At 42.1% G+C, this 19,447-nt stretch overlaps 1 protein-coding gene across 2 annotated transcripts in view; it reads right to left on the bottom strand.

Annotated features, from left to right (window-relative positions):
- Nucleotides 1-19,447, bottom strand: part of adarb2 (adenosine deaminase RNA specific B2 (inactive)) — a 212,361-nt gene that overhangs the window by 12,997 nt on the left and 179,917 nt on the right. For both annotated transcript variants that reach the window (XM_040018694.1, XM_040018695.1), the window contains 4 exons: nt 14,935-15,103; nt 9,953-10,104; nt 8,287-8,455; nt 2,294-2,475 (listed from right to left, as the gene is read on the bottom strand). In XM_040018694.1, coding sequence (XP_039874628.1) covers nt 2,294-2,475; nt 8,287-8,455; nt 9,953-10,104; nt 14,935-15,103 — 672 coding nt within the window. The remainder of the gene's footprint in view (nt 1-2,293; nt 2,476-8,286; nt 8,456-9,952; nt 10,105-14,934; nt 15,104-19,447) is intronic.

The following is a 19,447-nucleotide window of genomic DNA, read 5'->3' as shown; positions in this document are numbered from 1 at the left end:
GGGAATAACATCGGAGATCTCTGTCCAGAAGAGCGCAGTCCTGGGAACAGCTAAGATACTGCGCAGGACCCTCAAGCTCCCAGGCCTCTGGTAGAGGACCCGAGCTTGAAGGATAAACCGCCCGCAGGGGCGTGCTGGGTGTTTGTTTTTTTTTCTACATATAGTATATACATTGGGTGAATGTGCAGTAGTAGCAGCAAGCAGGTGAATTCTGTACATTAATATGAATAGACATCTGACTATTTTACAGGATAGACAATATAAACATATTTAAAATTAAAGATATTGAAATGTACATTGTGCCTTGGTTTAGTGTCTGGAAGAGTCCTGACTCAGTCAATTATAGATGATGTGAGAGGGCGGGTGTGTGTGTTTAGGGCACGGATGGCTTGGGGATAGAAGCTCCTCTTGAGTCTCTCTGTCCTTGCCCGGAAGATGCGGAACCTTCTACCAGATTGCAGAAGTTGGAACAGTTTGTTGCCAGGATGGGACGGGTCCTTCAGTATCTGCGCTGCTCTAGTCCGGCATCTCCTGGTGTAGGTGTCCTGAAGCGGGGGGAGAGCAATCCTGCAGCAGCGTTCTGCTGTACGGATCACTCTCTGGAGAGCTTTTTGGTCCTTCACACAGCTGTTCCCAAACCACGATGTCATGTTCTGTGTGAGGATGCTCTCCACAGCGCCTGTATAGAAAATCCTGAGGATCTTTGGAGAGACCCTGAACTTCCTCAGTTGTCGTAGGTGATACAGGCGCTGCCTAGCCTTTTTGGTCTGGACCTGAATGTGGGCAGCCCATGTCAGGTCTGAGGAGATGTGGACACCAAGATACTTGAAGGACTGCACCCTCTCCACTGGAGCTCCATTGATGATAATGGGCTTGTAGTCTCTGTGCTGACCCCTTCTGAAGTCCACCACCAGCTCCTTGGTCTTGCTGACGTTCAGCTGGAGGTGGTTGTCCTGGCACCACGATGCCAGATTCTTCACTTCATCCATGTAGGCCGCCTCATCGTTGTTGGAGATGGCACCCAACACCACTGTGTCGTCAGCAAACTTCACAATGGTGTTGGAGCCGTGGGTGGCCACACAGTCTGAAGTGTAGAGGGAGTAGAGCAGTGGCGAGAGGACACATCCCTGAGGTGCTCCTGTGTTGATGGTGATGCTGTTGGAGAAGCACCTGCCCACCCTCACCACCTGAGTTCTGCCAGTGAGGAAGTCCAACACCCATGCACACAGACGGCTGTTAAGTCCCAGATCCCTCAGCTTTGTGAACAGTCTGCAGGGCACTATTGTGTTAAACACTGAACTGTAATCAACAAACAGCATTCGCACATAGTTACCCTGTTTCTTGTCCACATGGCTGAGAGTGGTGTGTAGGACGTGGGCGATGGCATCCTCTGTGGATCTGTTGGATCTGTAGGCGAACTGCAGCGGATCTGTGGTGTCTGGGATGGAGGAGGAGATGATGTTCTTCAGCAGCCTCTCAAACACCTTCATTACTACTGAGGTCAGTGCAACTGGCCGGTAATCGTTCAGGGATGAGGGTTTGCTGTTCTTGGGCACAGGGATGATGGTGGATCTTTTGAAGATCTTGTTGTTCCTTCTGCTCATCTTATCACTATGGGTCACAGAGGAACTCACTTCCTTCAGCCTTAAGAAATATAGATTCCCTTATTTAAGTCACAACTCAAAGCCTACTTGTTTAAACTGGCTTACTCTCTTTAATACAGATTTTACTTGCTGGCAAATAGTAGTTTTTTTGTGTGTGTTTTTAATTTTGTTGTTTGTGGCTGTATTTTGCTGGTTTCTGTATTTTAATTTATTTGAATCTATTTTAATCAAGTGTTTTATTGATATGTCTTTTTCTCTTTGTAAGGTGACCTTGGGTTTTAGAAAGGCGCCCTCAAATAAAATGTTTTATTATTATTATCATTATTATTATAATGCTAACACTGAAATTTTAAAATGCAAAGTCCAAATCCAGTGGGCTACATTGGATTAGATCCCCCACATCAGGTATTTTTTTCCATGTAGTTTTCAATTATAATGAACATCACAATCTTGACATTTGGGACCTGTTTAAAGCAATGCCACCCAAGGAAGCTCCAAACTTAAAGCAGACAAAAAAAAAAAACCCTCAGACCTTTATGTGCTACATCAGAAGCAAAAAGTAAAAGTATATTGAAAAGATTTTTTTACTGTGTCACTTTCTATTGTGTGGAGACTTCCCAAAGTGCATAGAGTGTATTTTACAGCTACTGCCCAGAATTGCTGTGTGGCTGATTATGTTGTGGTCATACCGCTGAGCAGGGGCTGGTTGCGTCTGTATGTGGCAGGCAGTGGGCCCAGGCGCTCCTGACGCTGGTTCAGAACTCTGCCCAGATGGCCCGTGTGACGCAGGCTGCCAACGGTCATGCTATGCAGGTACACTGGTTCCACAAAATGGCTCAGCAATGCCCCCTGCAGGCCAAGGATGTTCCATCTAGGGGTAGGGAGGAGGTAGGAGGAAGAAAAGAGAGAAGAAGTTAAGGAGGGAAGAGAGGAGAAAGGATGGAAGGAACAGCATTCGTGAAAACGTCGGCGAAGGTGTGAGTGTAGGATGAGGTGTGTGGGTGAAAGGAGAAACGAAACGCAACAGTTGGCCAAAGATACGAAATAGAAGGAGGAGATGGAGGGGTGGAGCGGTGGATAGAGAGAGGCAAAGTGGGGAAAACGAGACAACAAGGCAGGTGTGAGAGCTTTGATGACAGGTGGAGACAATTTGATCATTATCTCGATGTGGGACGTGATGAATAGCAGCAAGTGACCACACACGCTCTTCACGCATAAACGTCCTCTTCCCCCAGAAACACAAACCGTCATCACCAACAACAACACCGCCAAAGGTCAGTACATCAGCATTCATTACCTGGAACAACACATTACCACGTGTGCATTCATCAGTGCCACGGAGGTTAATACACTGCAGGGCTGCAGGAGAGCCTCAGTCGACTGCTCGCTGCACGCGGATCTCCTTGTGGTTTGTTTAGCGAGCCACAAGTGACACAAAATCACTGTGGGGCTAATCCCGCAGGCCACGTGGGCACCTCAAAGTGTAGCCATCAGCAGATGCTAATTTATACATATAGAATGATAATTAGCGTGTTTATTATAATCCCTGCCCTTCGTAAATGAAGAGGAATCCTGCTGTTTACCTGAGCTGTGCACCAGACTTTCATTGGAGGCTTCTAATTTTTACATCACTGTTCTTTTTGTTAATCAATGTCTCCTTATCATGGATGCAATTACACCCCGCATCCCCCCACCACCCCTTCCCAGCTTAATAATCACTCATTACAGCTTCCTTTGCTTCCCCAAGCAGTCAATTAACATCACCGGCTTTCTGGGAATCACTTAAATGGGCTCACAAAGCAGCAGCCCGCCCGCCTCTGCTTTACCTGCAATCTGTCACCAAGATCTGTCCTTCCTTCCCAAACAGAGAGGAGGAATTTTGTTCAAAAAGCAACGCGCGCACGCCCAAACAGAAAATACTTTAGCCTGAAATATTAATTTACCCAGAAAGCGACACCGTGAATCAGAAACATCTTCTAATCTCATGCAAGAAAAGACAGCCATCTGGCTTGGGCGTGTGAATCTAGAGAGAGGAGAGGGGAGAGGACCTCCTCTTTCTCTCTCTCTCCCACCCTCAGTAAACGCCGACCATTAAAGTAATGTGTTCATCTGCATAAAACTGCGGTGGAATGGAGAACATCATCGTTATATGAAAGCCATTTAGGCCCCTCAATTAAATCCAGCTGTCGGCTTCGAATCAAATATTAGTGAAGAATCTTCACCGAGGCCCCGGCCTTAAGAAAACACGACGACAATCGGCGGGCGATGCAACGGCCACTGTTATCAGCTGTGTTTATGATAAGAGCAAAGATCCTAATATCCCCTCTGGTCAAAAGCTGAACTAACGATAATAAAGTGCAGGAAGTGGGAGGAAGTGGAGGGGAATAAAAAAGTAATGGGAGGTTGCAAAATGAGCGTGACAGAGGACAAAAAGAGTATCCAGGGGATTGCTTTAAGATTGCAGTGTGTGCTGGTGTGTGTGTGTGTTCACTCTGTAGCTCTAAGCTCCTCTCACTTCCACCTTCCACTCCTGACCTTGATAAACTGGCCCTCTGTGACCCACTCAGTTTAACGATGGCCACCGATCATTTACAGCGATATAAAAAAAGAGGAAAGAGGAAGCTGCGGAGCAGTGAGAGCGCGTCTGCTGTCTGGCCGGGCAGGATGTGGTGAAGAAGGTGGTGAGCGGGTGGGCGGTGGGGGAGGAAAGCAGGGTTGTCCCTTCTCCCTCCCCCGTCACTCTATTTTTTTGTAAAGTAATTGCTTTCACCCCTGTTGGTGACCTGGGTAGATTTAATCACACCATCTCCACCCCTGGCCAACTGAATCAAATTGGTCAAATTAACAGCGGCTACACAGGAGAAGGGTTCACCTCTCGCTCGTGCGCTCTCTCTTTCTCTCTGTGTCTGTGACACGCGCGCGCGCAGCAGCGGCTCAGCTGTAGTCCTGTACGGCTCGGCTGGCACAGCGTGGTGCTTACTAAGCTAAATTCACGGGTTCGGCTCCTGTTGAGGCAGAATCGTGGCAGAACAACTGAGACTATATTAAAAATTGATTTCAGATATTTCAGAGAACGTCAGGTGTAGAAGAGAAGAATTACAATTGTTGAATTTCTTTACTCGGTACAGCGGTGAATGTTTTTAGCCGTGCTAGCAAATCTGGAGTATTTCAGTGGGAAGGAATGGCTTTACTGGAGACAATCAACTGTTTGTGACATGCCGTTATAAGGGCTAAATTGCTTAAAGAGTAAAGAAATTTGTGTTTGAGCGATTATTACTTTGTTGTAACGATGCTTCTTGGCAATAAATCTTATCATGTGTGAAAGTTTATTTTTCCTTAAATGGTGCCACATTTGTAAGGGAAATGCATTTGTTGGTTGCTCCCATGAAAAACTTGCCAAATTTCTCTGCCAATGCCAAACAGCTTATTCGGCTACCAAAAGCCTCTTCATGGCCTAGGTTCAGTAAGATGCTGGAAACATTCCTCAGAGATTTTGGTTCATGTTGACATGACAGCATCACACAGGTGCTTGCAGATTCTTCAGCTGCACATGCATTTAGCAAATCTCCTGCTCCCCCACATCCAAAAGGCGCTCTGCTGGACTGAGATCTGGTGACTGTGATCTCAATGAACTGCCTGTCATGTTCAAGAACATTTGAGCTTTGTGACACAGCATTTTATCCTGCTGCAAGCACAAAGGAAATTTCTGGCACAACTTCACCTGCTTCCAAGGTGCACTAGGGAAGAGCAATAATCTAAAGAGGCCGAAGCTCCACCAACACTAGTGGTATGAAAAATGACTTTATTACCCGATCAACGTGTTTTAGCCTGTGGCCTCTGCCAGGCCATCCAGGTGGTGTATAAAGGAGGCAAATATCCCCACACTACTGCACCACCATCAGCACAGGATGGCTCCATGCTTTCATGATGTTTATGCAAAATTCTGACCCCACCATCTGAATGTTGCAGCAGAAACTGAGCACAGCCATAATAATAACAGATTTATTTACTATTAGAATCATTATAATCACTTATCACCTCTAATACCACCTCACCACTTTAAATTTGCAATGTATTTGGAAATATATTTAACATTATTACGTTTTTTGAATATGTGTAGCAGCCTCCAGTGTGACCACACTCTTCACACAAGGACAGCGTGAAGCTGGAGGCAGAAGAGTAAAGCTGTCCTGATGTATCGTGGCCATCTGTCCTAAACTGGCCTGACAACATGTGGACATGGGTTCTATAGTAGTTTTGCTCTCTCATCATATATTACTGAGTCACTGAGTCTGTTTTAATCTAACACTGTTGTGCCAGGAATAAAAGAAATCAATGAATTAGAAATAAGTGATTAAAACCACAGTTTTCAACTGTAAACTGCTGCCCTCTAGTGGGCTGTGACGGCACTACAGGTCAGAGGTGGGCAGTACCGGTATTGGTATCGATACTGATATTGATATCAGATCGATACTGCGAAAGCATCAATATTTTGTTTCTATCCTTTAACTTAGGTACATAGCCCAATAAATTGTATTAAATATTTTTTTAGAAAAGAAAAAATTTACATCAAACATGTTTAATGAAACGTGTCAGTGTTGACTGACGATTGATGTCTATTTTATTTATAGGCTATAGCATGATAAACAACAAAATCTGACCAAAAGCTTATTTACATCCTAGGTCTCAAATACACATAAAAAGCCTAAAAGTGTGTTTTATTGTTTTAACTTATTATTACGGAAAGTAAAAATCATCACAGCCATTTTGTGCTCAAATTGAAAATTACACATCTCATAAATCATAACTTGGTCTTGGAATTGGGCATTTTAAAGTATCGGTACTGGTATCGGTATCGGCAGTAGTAGCCCTGTATTTACTTGGCATCAGATCAATGCTAAAATTTGCAGTCCAGAACCAACACTTCAGGTGGGCTAGGTGAGTAATCTAATATTTACAATGAAGAACATTTTAATTGTGCATTAATTTGCATTTATTTGACCAGTTTTTGACATGAGGTCTATTTTCTATTTCACTTAATTGTTTGGAAATTGTAACTGACAGAAGAATTCATCAGTTTTAGAGAAATGGTACTGAAAAGGTGGCAAAAGAAAAGTCTTTCATGGCTAATTATCATCAACAAGCAGCTCACAGCAACAGCAAAATTAATCTATGAAAACGAAGAGAAGTAGCAACAAAAAGCGAGCACCTATTGTTGGTTTTTACAAGTGTGAGAACAGAAGACGGGTAATTACGGGTTTGGGCAGACCACAGAGGTTTCTCTGTCCCTAAAGTGGGCTGCAGAAGCCTTGAGTTTGGAATATTAGTCATAGCAGCCTTTACCAACTATACACCACAGAGTGTAAAGGATTGTATGACTAATACGTTAGCTAAATAACAGGCAGCACTGCAGATCTAAACAAAGCCGCGATTAATACACTAATTCATTAGTATGGGATTAGCTATTCAAGTCACATATGGGAAATCAATAGTCACCCCCCCCGGACTACAAAAGATTTCTCACTGTGCACAGCTCATGTTAACACACCATCCCACACACACACACACTGATGCATTAGGTAAATATCAGAGAACCCTCTCCTTACATCACATCTAAAAGTGCTTTATTTAAACAGAGATCTTTCCTTCTCATAAGGAAGCTAATCTCCTAATAAGGTTAACCTTTCCACCAATCACTTTAGCTTTCATTTCTTAAGTAGACCAGACATCTCGCGGGTGAAGGGGGTGAGCTGTTTTTTTTAATCTTTTCTTTTCTCTTTTAAACGAGCACAATCCATGCAGTAATAACTGCAGTGCTCACTCATATAATTCGATTATGATTTCAATAAATGAGGCATAAAAACAAATTATGAGTCAAAGCTGCGAACCGAACAAAAGTAGCAATTTTTGAAAAGTGTATCTATCACCAAAAGTCAAAACTAAAACCTGTGAGACAAAACCTACTTAATCTCAACAAGAGTGGGCGAGGGCAGCGAGGGAAAGCTCTGCCAAGGAAGCTCACTCTCTGGCCAGAATGGACTTTTAAGGCAACAGTATTGTATTTTGTATATATTAATTGTTTTCTTTGTTCTTTCGAAACATACTTGAACAAGTTTGTAATGCAGGTAAAAATCAGATAAGAACAGCATGGCAGCTATTTACAGTGATTACACAAACATTATGTATGTATAATAACTGGAAATGAATTCCTTGAGCTCATTAAATTATATAATACTACAGAATATTTCTAACTAATTAATCAGCTTATTCTCTTTTTCTTGAGAATACTTGGAGCCAAGTAGAAAGAAAAAAATGAGGTCAGAGGTCAAATGTGACCCACTTGTAAGAATCATAGTTTCTAAGTTATAAGGCTTTTTGTTGACAAATAAATCATTAAGTTGATCTTGAAGACTTTGGTGGATATAAACCAAATTTGATTGGCTTGTTAACATGACACCACTTGACATGCCTACAAGGTTTTACAGGAATTGATTCAAAACTTTTCAATCTATCGTGTTTACAGACAGAATGATGGCGCGCATGCAAACACAACCAAAACCACAACCTCCTTGGTGGATGTAAAAAAAGAATGGATGCAGGATATGTGTGTGTTATTCTGGACACGCACAAGAAAATGCGACTTTAAGCGCAGGAAATGTTGGGAACACGTGAGCGCACTGACCTGGTGAGCTTGTCTGTGCAGGACATGGTGATGAGATGTTCACCCTGAAGGACACCGTCCCAGGTCTGGGCGGGTCCCCGGCAACGCACCGGCACCGTCCCCTCGCCTGACTCGATTTTAGTCCGCAGGTGACTCCGATGCTTCCTCATTAAGTGTCTGCTGCTGTGCACTGAAAGAATAATGCGCACGATCGCAGTTTTACTACTTTACAAAATCATTTCTTACTACACAACACCAGCCAGCGTCATGCAGTCTGCCAGTACTGAAGTCGCAGATCTCATCTCTCAGCAGTCAAGAGGGTTTTCCAATATGTCTTTAAATACATTACATGCAAATATACAGCACGTCTTAAGTAGGAGTTGAATTGTTTGCATGAGTTGCAAAGCTCTCAGCTGTTACAGTCTGTGTGTATGAAGCTGTGTACTTTCAAAAGGTATAACAGAAAAAGCAGATAAACAAGAAAACATTACTGATATGCAAGTTTAAAGTTTGGAGTAGGGAATTAAACGTATTAGTTTGCAACTGCCTGCTTCCTTACTGCTAATGAAGCAAACACGTGACTGGACTGTTTATGAATGCGTGGGCTGTGATTTTTGGGAGGGAGGAGGTAGCCTTCTCCCTGGAGCGATGCCCTTTTAAAAGTTTCTATTTTATTTTATTCAGACTGACAGAGAAATCCTTGCTTTATTGACACTGTTAGCAAGAGCGCAAGTTCCTTGATCCATTTAAGACAATTTCACGTAGTTTAGCGTGGGCGTGCAGTGTAGCATGACCTCCACAGGTGCTGACAGTGGTAGTTAAAGTCAAATGTTTCTTACTGTTTGGATCATGCCTGAGTGCAGTTTGCATGTTCTCCCCGTACCGCTGTAGCTCTCGCTGCGTGTCATCCCTGTGACACTCTATAGCAATATATACGCCTTCGTTGCACTCTGACCAAATGTACATATGCAATCGCTGTTTTGGTTTCCTTTCTTGAACTTTAAACCCCACAGTGACACGCTCTTCCTTTTCCTCTCTCCTCCACAGCTGATCTGACAGCAGCTAAAACTTAAGCGCCGACTTCCAACTCAGAAATGTTTAAGAACTGTCAGGAAAAGGTGCTCGGTAATTTTGTAATCTGTGAGAGCGCACAGAATTACATTTAAAAGGTTTAATGTCTAAAAAGTATAAAAGCTCTCTCTAATGACAGCCTTTCTCCTTCTTTCTTTCCGTCAGTGCTGGTTTCATGAAAATTTCACTGCGCTGTAGCATGTACTCGCAGAGCTTAAAAAAGCAGCGTCAGTCAGCGAAGGACCAGATTACATTTCTGAACTCGTAGGCCACCAGAAAACTGCTGGGCAAGCCATCTAAATGAATATACAATTTATATTCAGTAGGTAAGCAATAAAATGTCATCTAGTCAGCCCGGTGCAACTGAAAAGAGGCCAAAGACAGAATGTGACATGAAAAGGATGGCAGCTTCTTGTGAAATAATACAAGGAGAGCGGTGGCTTTCAGAAAGTCTGCCAGAGAAAATGATCTCTTTATAACGTAAGACACTGTCTGAGAAACTGAGAGAATGGCAGCAGTAAAATGGATTATATGTGTATTAAAATAGCTGCGTTTTATTCATTGAATGATGTCGACTTTATGGAAAACAAGGAAACAGAAAGGGAGGGTTTCTTACGGTCAGCGGTGATTTCGTATGGAGAGTTGAGCCTCCCGTCTCCACACGGCGAGGTGCTGATGTACATGTGGAAATGGATGTTGTCTCTCAACCTGTAGCCGCACTCTTTGTGGTGCACAAATATCGACTCCTCCCAGTCCTCCGGCCTTTTACTTTGGCAGCATAAAAGGGAAAAGACAACAAGAAGGAGGGAGATTGATGAGAAGGGTAGAAGCATTTATCACAGCAAAGGACACAGATCTGCACTTTTCTTTTCCAATGATGAAGTGAGTTGACATGGACAGAGATGGACACTGGCCCTCTCTCTGACCACAGACAATTCTCCTCTGTCAGACGGAGTCCTGGACATTACTCTTGCTGCCCATAATAGTCAGAACAAACAGGGGAATGAGTTTAACCTGTTGGCAAGTACACACCTTTGAGTCACGACATTGCCATTGTGAAGGCCAAACGAAGTAAATATCATTTCATATAAAACAAATGTACAGAAAATGAAAAAAAGTACAGCATGGGTTTGAGTCCATTAACAGGAAGTTGTTAGATAGGCACTGATTATATGTACTCAGACAAGATTCAACCGTGTAACATGAAAAACACGAGTGGGCTAAAAAAGATAGACGAACTAAAAAATCCCAGGAGTGGAGCCCACAAAGCAAACTGCAAAACTGTGTTCAGCAGCAGCAGCTCAACATGGCCACAGCAGCCACTGTGGACCGCTATATTTGGGGAATTATACAACAAACATCCATTGACTGGAGCTTTCTTTATCACGTGACTTTAGCACTTCCTGTTTCAAATCACAAAATTAGTTGCTCTGTGTAATATGTGCTAACTGTCCCAGGTATCTGGTGGACTGTTTGGCTAACATTAGTAGAAGTCGTGTATAGCTAACAAGCTATGATCATAACCAATTCTGATTGTGAAAGGTTGATGTGTAGTCCATATGTTCTAGTGTCTGCACTCTATGCTTCAGTAGCTTGTAGGACCACCTTTAGCACCAATAACTTGTAGTAATGATAATCGGAGTTTATCAGATCCTCACATTACTGTGCAGGAATTTCTGCCAGTTCTTCTTTACACTTTATTTACACTGTTGCTTCAGTTTATTGAGGTTTGTTCTCTTAAGTTTGTCATACACATATTCAAAAATTTAAGTCTTTTGTTTTTCAGCTATTCTGTTGTAGATTTGCTGGTTTGCGCGAGGTCGTTATCGTGTATGACATCGATTTCAGCCAAGCTGTAGTTGCTGGACAAACAGCCTCACATTTGTCTCATGTGAATACAACTGAATACTCTGGCATAGAGAAGAGTTTATGGCCATCTTAATCAGCGGTCCCCAACCCCCAGGCCATGGACCGGCGGCGGTCCGTGAGTCGTTTGGTACCAGGCCGCAAGAGTCACATTCTTTTTAAATTACATTTCACATAAAGTTTTAAAAAGGCTTTTCTTATTTTTTTAATTGTTGAGTTATATTATTTGGATGCCTCAGTATCATTAAAATGTATATTAAATATCCATATGTCCAAATGTATTTTAAAATTTACAGGCTTTCATAGGGTGTCCTAATTTTCTCACATGACTGTATTTCCAAAGAAATATTTACAAGTTACCATAGCGACCAGAGAGCATTAAGGGGCAGAGAAGAGGATGTTCCTCTCAATGTTTTTGGCGCATTTCAGGAGGACGCTGCTAATAAAGTTACACAATTACACACTGAATTCACGTTTATTATTATATTTGCAAAATACCACATTTTTGTCTTGGTGGTATCATTTTATTTTGTTGTGTTTATCCGTGACACCTTAAAGGCCGTTCTGTGAAAATATTGTCCGACATTAAACTGGTTGGGGACCGCTGATCTTAATGACTGCAAGGTGCCCAAGTCCCATTGCTAAAATAAACACAAATCATTACCCCTCCACCGCCGTGCTTGACAGTTGCTGATGATGAACTAATTGAGTAGATTTGATTATCAGCATCTGGCTAGCAAGTATAAAGTAGCATCAAATAGAAATAATCTAGTATTTCTAAAATACTTGATCCATAAGAAAAGATGGCAGCATTTTCTAAATGAAAACAGATTAGTGATAAAACAGCAGGTTCCAATATTGTTTTAGGACAGTTTATGTTTATAAAACACCTTCTGTCAGGTAAATGCTTATAAACAGGAAATAATTATCTATTTTTTTTTCTTGTGTGTAGGAATAAAGCTGTCATCACTCACATACAGTACTATATAAAAACTATCCCTCATAATGCAAAGCACGACCGCACTCTTTATATAACCTCTCCTCTGTTTCTGATGTCCTTTCACTGAGTGTAAATATGGCAGTTCTGGCATTTTGTTTGGTCGTTTCATTATGAGTTATCTTCCCCATTAGCCATTTTGCTCAGCTGCAAAGTCTCCCTACCTGCCATCCAGCATTGTGCTAAGACAAAAAGTCAGTGCTGTGTATGCAAATATGACATTCAGCCATCTAGACTTCTATCCACTAATCTGATACATCAGCCTTGCAATCGAGCTCCTGGGGGAGCACAAAAACATAATATATGCTCATGCACTGGAGGCAGTTAGGAGTCAAAACTCGTCAGGGCTGTCTCGTGATACTGGTGAAAAGCTTGGTGAGTTTGTGTGCACCAGCGCGCGCTGTACAGGTAGCAAATGCCCACAAAGTAGATAAAACAGCACTAAAAACAAACAGGCCACTGAGACACGGAGCTGAACCGGTTGAGTGTGTGATAGTATGCTTAGTTAGCTGAAGAGAACAGCGCACATATGGCTCGTTGATTATTGAAAAGTCTCAAAGCGGTGCTGTTTCCATGGAGCTTATTGCAGAGGAGAGAGCATGCTTTGGCACTGCAGGGGGAGGTCATAACAAAAACATGTAATGCTGTTAAGCATACTGTAATGAGTAATGCCATGTAATGCATGTTATAGCTGTTAGAGGAGCCTTGGAAAAGTTTGTGAAGCCTACGCAGCATGCTGGCAAGAGTTTAAATTAGCGATTAAAGTGAAGTCACTGCGAGAATGTAAGATATTTCCTCGTGCACTTTGCAGAGACGTTGCTACTACTTTATACTCGATGAAGCATATAAATTCTTCATAAAGAATTCAGGCTTTGTTTTATTTTGGTTTGTTGTAGATGCAGTTTTAAATGGATAAAACCTGTAAATCAGTCTTTGTCTAAAATCCCACAATTACAAAGTGATTTTAGACATTCAGACCCTTTTTTGTGCCACTCAATATTATCCTCTAGATGAGTCTCGAAAGGCTTGGATACATTTTAGAAACCCTTATATATGCTGTTCCTGCATTCAGACTGCATGGCAGGAAAAATAAAAAGTCCTGAAACTTCTGTAAATGCCCAGTATGAAGTTATCAAGGCATAAACTGGGGCAAAGATGTAAAAACACTTGTAAAGCTCTGGGTGTTGAGTTCCAAGGAGGTTTCAATAACTGTGAAACTAGGTGTGGAAAAGAAGTTGTGAAATAGTTACTGTGGTTCTTGACTCAAAGTTTCCCATTCGGTGAAATTGTGTAACCAGGAGTCTCAGAAGAAGGAATTTTGAACACTTGTTTGTCTTTTTTGCATTTCTACTTTTCACTCGAGTACACTCAAGAAAGTGAAATTGGACAGTTGCTACATTTACATTTATTCTGCTTTCAAAGTAATTTTATGTTTCTACACTATGTACACTCTGCATGACATTTAACATCTTAACACTAGTTAAATTTATTCTAGTGAGATCATGTGATGCAATCTAGTAGGAGTTGTTAGGTGCCTGGACTCGTGAGATCATGTGACATTTCAAACCACAGGAGAATCAAACATACACACACCAGGTGCATGCTATTGCTCTTTATTGTGGCCTAACCTGTCAAGGACCAAAACATGAGGAAAATTCTGTATAAAACCCTGTAATCATAGCTTTCCTACTGATTTTTACGTATGGAGTGACAGCTTGTTGGTGTGGTGGTTAGCACCACCTAGTCCTGAGTTCAAATCCACAAACTGGCCACGGCCTTCTGGGTGGAGTTTGCATGTTATCCCTGTATTCGTGTCTCTCTGGGTACATGCAGTTAGTGAGGTTAGGTTAATGATTCTAAATTGCCCATAGATGTGAGTGTTAATAGTTGTACTATATACTTTCTCTCTGCAATAGACTGGTGACCAGTCCAGGTTGTGCCCCACTTCCTGCACCCCCGCGACCCTGATAAGGACAAGTGGAAAAGGGTGGATGGAGTGAGAGCTGTGTCCCAAATCCATTAAATTGGATTTATTGCATCAAATACCTTTGTTGGACTAATGTATTTTGCATGGGTTGAATCAATTAAATTAAATTAAGTTGGACTCCACTGCATTAAATACGTTTATTCATCATTAATTAATTTAGCTGATCCAACTCAGTTAAGCGGGAATATCGGAATTACATAATGCTAAAATAAAGCAATTTAATCACGTGGAAATTCTTTCCATGATTTTTTTATGTTCATCCAAATAGTTAAAGTGTACTTATTGCACCACTGTGTTAAATGCGCTGCAGCCTCCATGAACTCAGCTCTGCAGCTGCATTTAAAAGCACACTAACATCGACTTTGATTTATGATAAAACTTTGAATAATTCAAGTCTCGCTCGAACCGTTCGGTTTAATCACCTGGATCTAGAGAGATGAATTTCACAGGCTGATTGTCATTTTACATTCAGCAATCAGTGGGTCAAACTCCTACAAAGGTAAAAATTCAACTTTCAAGATGAAACAGAAGTTTTCTCTAAGTCGGTGTAATGATCAGCAAAAAAGCTAAAGTTGAAGGCAAGTGACTGGTCAAAAACAGGCCTCGCAGATAACCAACTAACTAGTGACAGCAAGTGTTATCTGGCCGTGTCAGGTGCTGAAAGATTTCAAAGCTGTAGCATGTGCACATGCGGTGCTCAGGAAATGTCTGTGTGCTTTAAAGATACAGCAGAAGATAAAGCTTTTACCTCACGAAGAGTTCAAGTTGGGAGTAGAGGAAGCGTAGCAAGGCTCGTCGGGCTGTGACTTCAGCGTGACAGTCATTGACTACTTGTCCCTGATCACTCAGATACTCTCCGTTGATGCACTTGGTGCCAGTAGATAACGCCACCACCTGGGCGTGTCTCAGGTCCAGGCCTGTTGAACAAATACAGACAAATGCTCACATTATTGCGGTTGTCATACGTTCCATTGACTACATTGATTCCTCAATCAATAAGCTTAATAGTAACCCTTAATATCAACAGCATGTCCTTTCTCACCTTTCGATCCGTAGGAGGCATTTTATCATTATTAAGAAAAAATGGTCGAACATGCACTTCTCTGCTTTGATCTGACAAAGCAAAAGAGTGCCCTGCATGGTTTCCTTTAATCGCCCAATGATTATCAATTAAAAAAGCAAAAAAAGAATAGAAAAATAAATCCTATTTGCCCTGAAAGATGACAAATGACGAGACTAAATAATAGAGTTCCTCTGTGGCAATTTGCCAGCAAAGAAAACCAATCACAAAGGACACATCCACATCCACAGAGCCTACAAGGCTCCTACAGACGAAATCAAGGAAGACTAGTCACTACAGAAACTATTAACAACAAAGTTTTAATCTTTACATACCCACCCTTAAGAAATCTGCACTGTAAAAAGGGCATAAAGCACGGCATCCTCCCTGGTTAACAAGCTGCAAACTGAAAAAGACATTTCAGTCTTATCATTCCTGTTTCCTACTCATTTGCATTGATGTTAAGCTATCATTGGGTCACTGCAACAACATTAGCTTGTTGTGCAAGTCATCATGTTGACAGAGAACAAAACAGAGTAGGTGTGCTTCCCGTACATGCCCTCTTATTTACTGATAAACCAGTAACAGCAATGATATGGCCAATTCAGATGTTTCACTGCTGCATCCCTATGCTGTCTAGCATGATGATACCACTTGTAAATATGTAGCGGCTAAAAACTTTAAAATCTACCTAGCTAGCAAGTACATTTTCAAAACAAGCAGCTACATCTGTCAGTGTTTTTATAGAAATGGAGTTTGCAGGTTAGCAGTCCAGACAGCAAGGAAGTCTGGTTTTAAAAGTGCTAAAAAGCGACTGCATGGTCTTATCTAAAATTAACAATATGGTGGAAGATTCATATTCTAACTCACTCTGTTTGGGATAATATGGCACAAAAGAGAGGTCACCCAAACAGAATTCCCAATAGCCACAAGAGAGATCAAAAAGCCATCCTGTCTCATGTTGGTTTTCCTTGAACAAAAAGGAGCCTTTTCCTAAGTAAGGATTCAGGCCAGTGCAGGGCCATGTGACTGACTGACAGATAGACAGAGGTGGTGCAGAGGAATGGGGGAGGAGGGCAAGTGGGGGTGGGGGGCGCTGGATCAGCACGTTCACGGCTTGCCATTCCTTCCTTTCTGCCACAAATCTCTCCCATCGCCTCTGAAAGTCAGGCTTCGCTGGCTTCTGGCAGACCTGCAGGCATCGCCGGACCGGCACATGAGCTTTTATCAGCCTCGGCCCAGATGGCACTGCAGCGTTAGAGTCCTGACACCTTCAGTGATGAGGAGAAGGAAGGAGGGCAGGGGAGGAAAAAAGAAAGGCTGAACGGGAGAGGAGGGTGCATGACTGTGTGTGTGTGTGTGTGTGTGTGTGTGGGGGGGGCAGTTATAGAAAAAATAGACCAGTAAAGACGAAAGGAAAAGTCTAGGGTAAAATTAAACTTTTACTCTTGAAAGTAGAATACCTGAAAATAAGTATTTGGCTTAAAAACTGAATGCATTAAAAAAATGTATCTAAATATCGTTAAATGTGCTTTTTTTTATTAGTATCTACTATCTGTGGCAGTAGCCACAGTTTTCAATATATTTATAACATTTTCTTGGAAGCAAAACAAGTTCTAAAGTCATTGTTGACATATTATCACATTTTAGGTTAGCACATTTGAGGTCTTAGGTAAACAGCTGTTTATTTATGCAACTAACAGATACTTAGCAGCATTATTCACTGGGCCATGTGAATAAGTCCAATATTTACTCTGTTTATTGCTTATTTTTTGGTCTCCACCAGCTTCTACAGAATATATGGCTCTTTGGGAGCTAAATATTTCACTAGGCTTAACACACTGGTTAGTTTAAGTAAGGACCTGTTCAACATCACAAAGAACTCTTTAAACTGAGTTCGTTATGGGAGCTTCTGTTTCCTCGACTCTTATGGTGAGTCATTTTTTATTACGATTGCATTTGGGCCAGTGATGGTCATATATACACTGAGAAGGCATAAGATTACGATCACTGACAGGTGAAGTGAATAACACTGATTATCTCTTCATGATGCCACCTGTTAGTGGGTGGGATATCGGGTTGCTGACCCCGTCCCCTGCGGAACAATGCCAAGAATGGACATGTGAGAACTGGACATGAGCAACAGAGGAAGTTTTCCTGGCTTGACAAATTACCTGGGGAACACCTGGCACCAAGATGCCAGACTATGGGAAGATGGCAACTCAGCAGAGGTGTGATGCTTTGGGCAATGTTCTGCTGGAAAACCTTGGGTCCTGCCAACCATGTTGATGTTACTTTGACACGCACCACCTACCTAAGTATTGCTGCAAACCGTGCACACCCTTTCATGGAAACGGTATTCTCTGATGGCTGTGGCGTCTTTCAGCAGGATAATGCACCCTGCCTCGAAGCAAAAATGGTTCAGGAATGGTTTGAGGAGCACAACGAGTCTGAGGTGTTGGCTTGGCCTACAAATTCCCCAGATCTCAAACCAGTCAAGCATCTGTGGGATGATACTTTAAGTCCACTTCCATAACTTAAAAATTAGATTCCACAATACACTTTTAGGGTTGCATTGGAGTCCATGCCTCGATGGATCAGGGCTGTTTTGGTGACAAAAGGGGGACCAGCACAAAAAGTTATGCCTGATCAGTGTATATTTCAGCTGCTCAGAGATAAAAAGACAATGACGCCTGTTCAGTTTAATGCTCACAAAAAACAAGCTCTTTTGTGTAAACTGGTCATTAACATAATTTGGTGTGTGTAGTTTCAGAAACACATAATCCTGTGCAATTTGATGTAATCATATCTCAGTTTTCCTTGAAAAAAAGTAGGTTTAAAATTCTGCACTATTACAGTACAGTATGAAGACTGTACAATCCTAAGAAAAACAGTATTGTGAGTTCAGCCATTGACATTCCCTGTAAGCAATGCAGTCCAACCCTTTCTCAGTGATAAAGCAAGTTCAAAAAGGTAACAGACTCTCCCAATTTCATTCTCTTGCTTTTCCTTGCCGTTCCACTTTGCGATTGTTTAGATCAATTTTGCAGTGGATAATTTCTGCAGCGCTGCTTGCTACCCTCCCATGAAATTGGCACTGAGGTTGCCTTCAGTTTGCAGGAGAAAGAAGAGGAGGGGGAGGACGAGAAATGAATGAAAGAGAGGGAGAGAGAAAGTGGGAGAGGCAGGCAGAGAGCCCACAGGCAGTATGCTGTTTTTAAACCAGGAATAATCAGCTGCATCTCACAAGTACAAAAAGAGATGGTCGAAAGGATCGAGGTAGAGTAGAGTCAAAGGCCTGAGGCTTCACACAAATACATCTGTTGATTACTGGGGATTCAAAGATGTCACACCTCGGGATAACAGCACTTTCAAAAAGCATGTACATCAGAGCGAGACCTGGAACTGCTCATTATAGCAGCTGCACTACACTAGTCAGTGCCTGTCAGAGCCCTTTAACTGGAAAACAAAGCTCACACCGCCTCACTATAGCAACCCAGAAGGTAAACACACTTTTTGACGCCACATAGAGCTAAGACTCCCCCCCTCCCTTCTGCAAAGCCCTCGGTACATACAGGTATGTTTTTTTAATGGTATTTTGATTACTGCTCCTGAACTTGACTTAGCCTACATGGAGGAAAAAGTGAGGTAGGAGGAGTGGTAATAATCAAGCAAAGCAGTGCAATTTCCCTGTCAAGAATTAAAGGGAATGTGCGCAGGCCTGCCAGGTCAAAGTGCGGGAAAATTGCACTCATATTCAAGTGATTGGCACCCAGACAAATCATATTCACGATTATTACTGGCGTCATTTGAGGTCAAGTTGGGCAGTTTAACTTATTTGACTGAACACTGTGGTCAGCTGTGTGGCATATGACTGCTTCGTGTGTCACAAAATGGCTCGAGTGCTGTTAAAGTGAGTTAATTTCATTGGTCTTGATTGGTGTCAGTACCCGCGACTAAAATGTTCCTTTTCCTAATGACCTCGTGACTTCGAGTGTGCCACAAAACTGTCCTGCACATGCAAATTGTGCACCATTAACTGCTTGTTTGGGCCACTTTGGAGCTCTTTAGCCACAAAAAGAAATCAAAAGTGAGGCACTTTTTTATGCTGAACCAGGTTGTTTTATTCTTACATCTCAAAGTAAGTCAACACATTTATCAAAAAGCTACTGTATGCACTTCCTGAGTGTTTATGCTTAAT

This window comes from Simochromis diagramma, unplaced genomic scaffold (genome assembly GCF_900408965.1).
Source record: "Simochromis diagramma unplaced genomic scaffold, fSimDia1.1 OVJJ01000717.1, whole genome shotgun sequence".
In the NCBI taxonomy this organism is placed as follows: domain Eukaryota; kingdom Metazoa; phylum Chordata; class Actinopteri; order Cichliformes; family Cichlidae; genus Simochromis; species Simochromis diagramma.
This window is presented reverse-complemented; position numbering and strand designations above follow the sequence as displayed.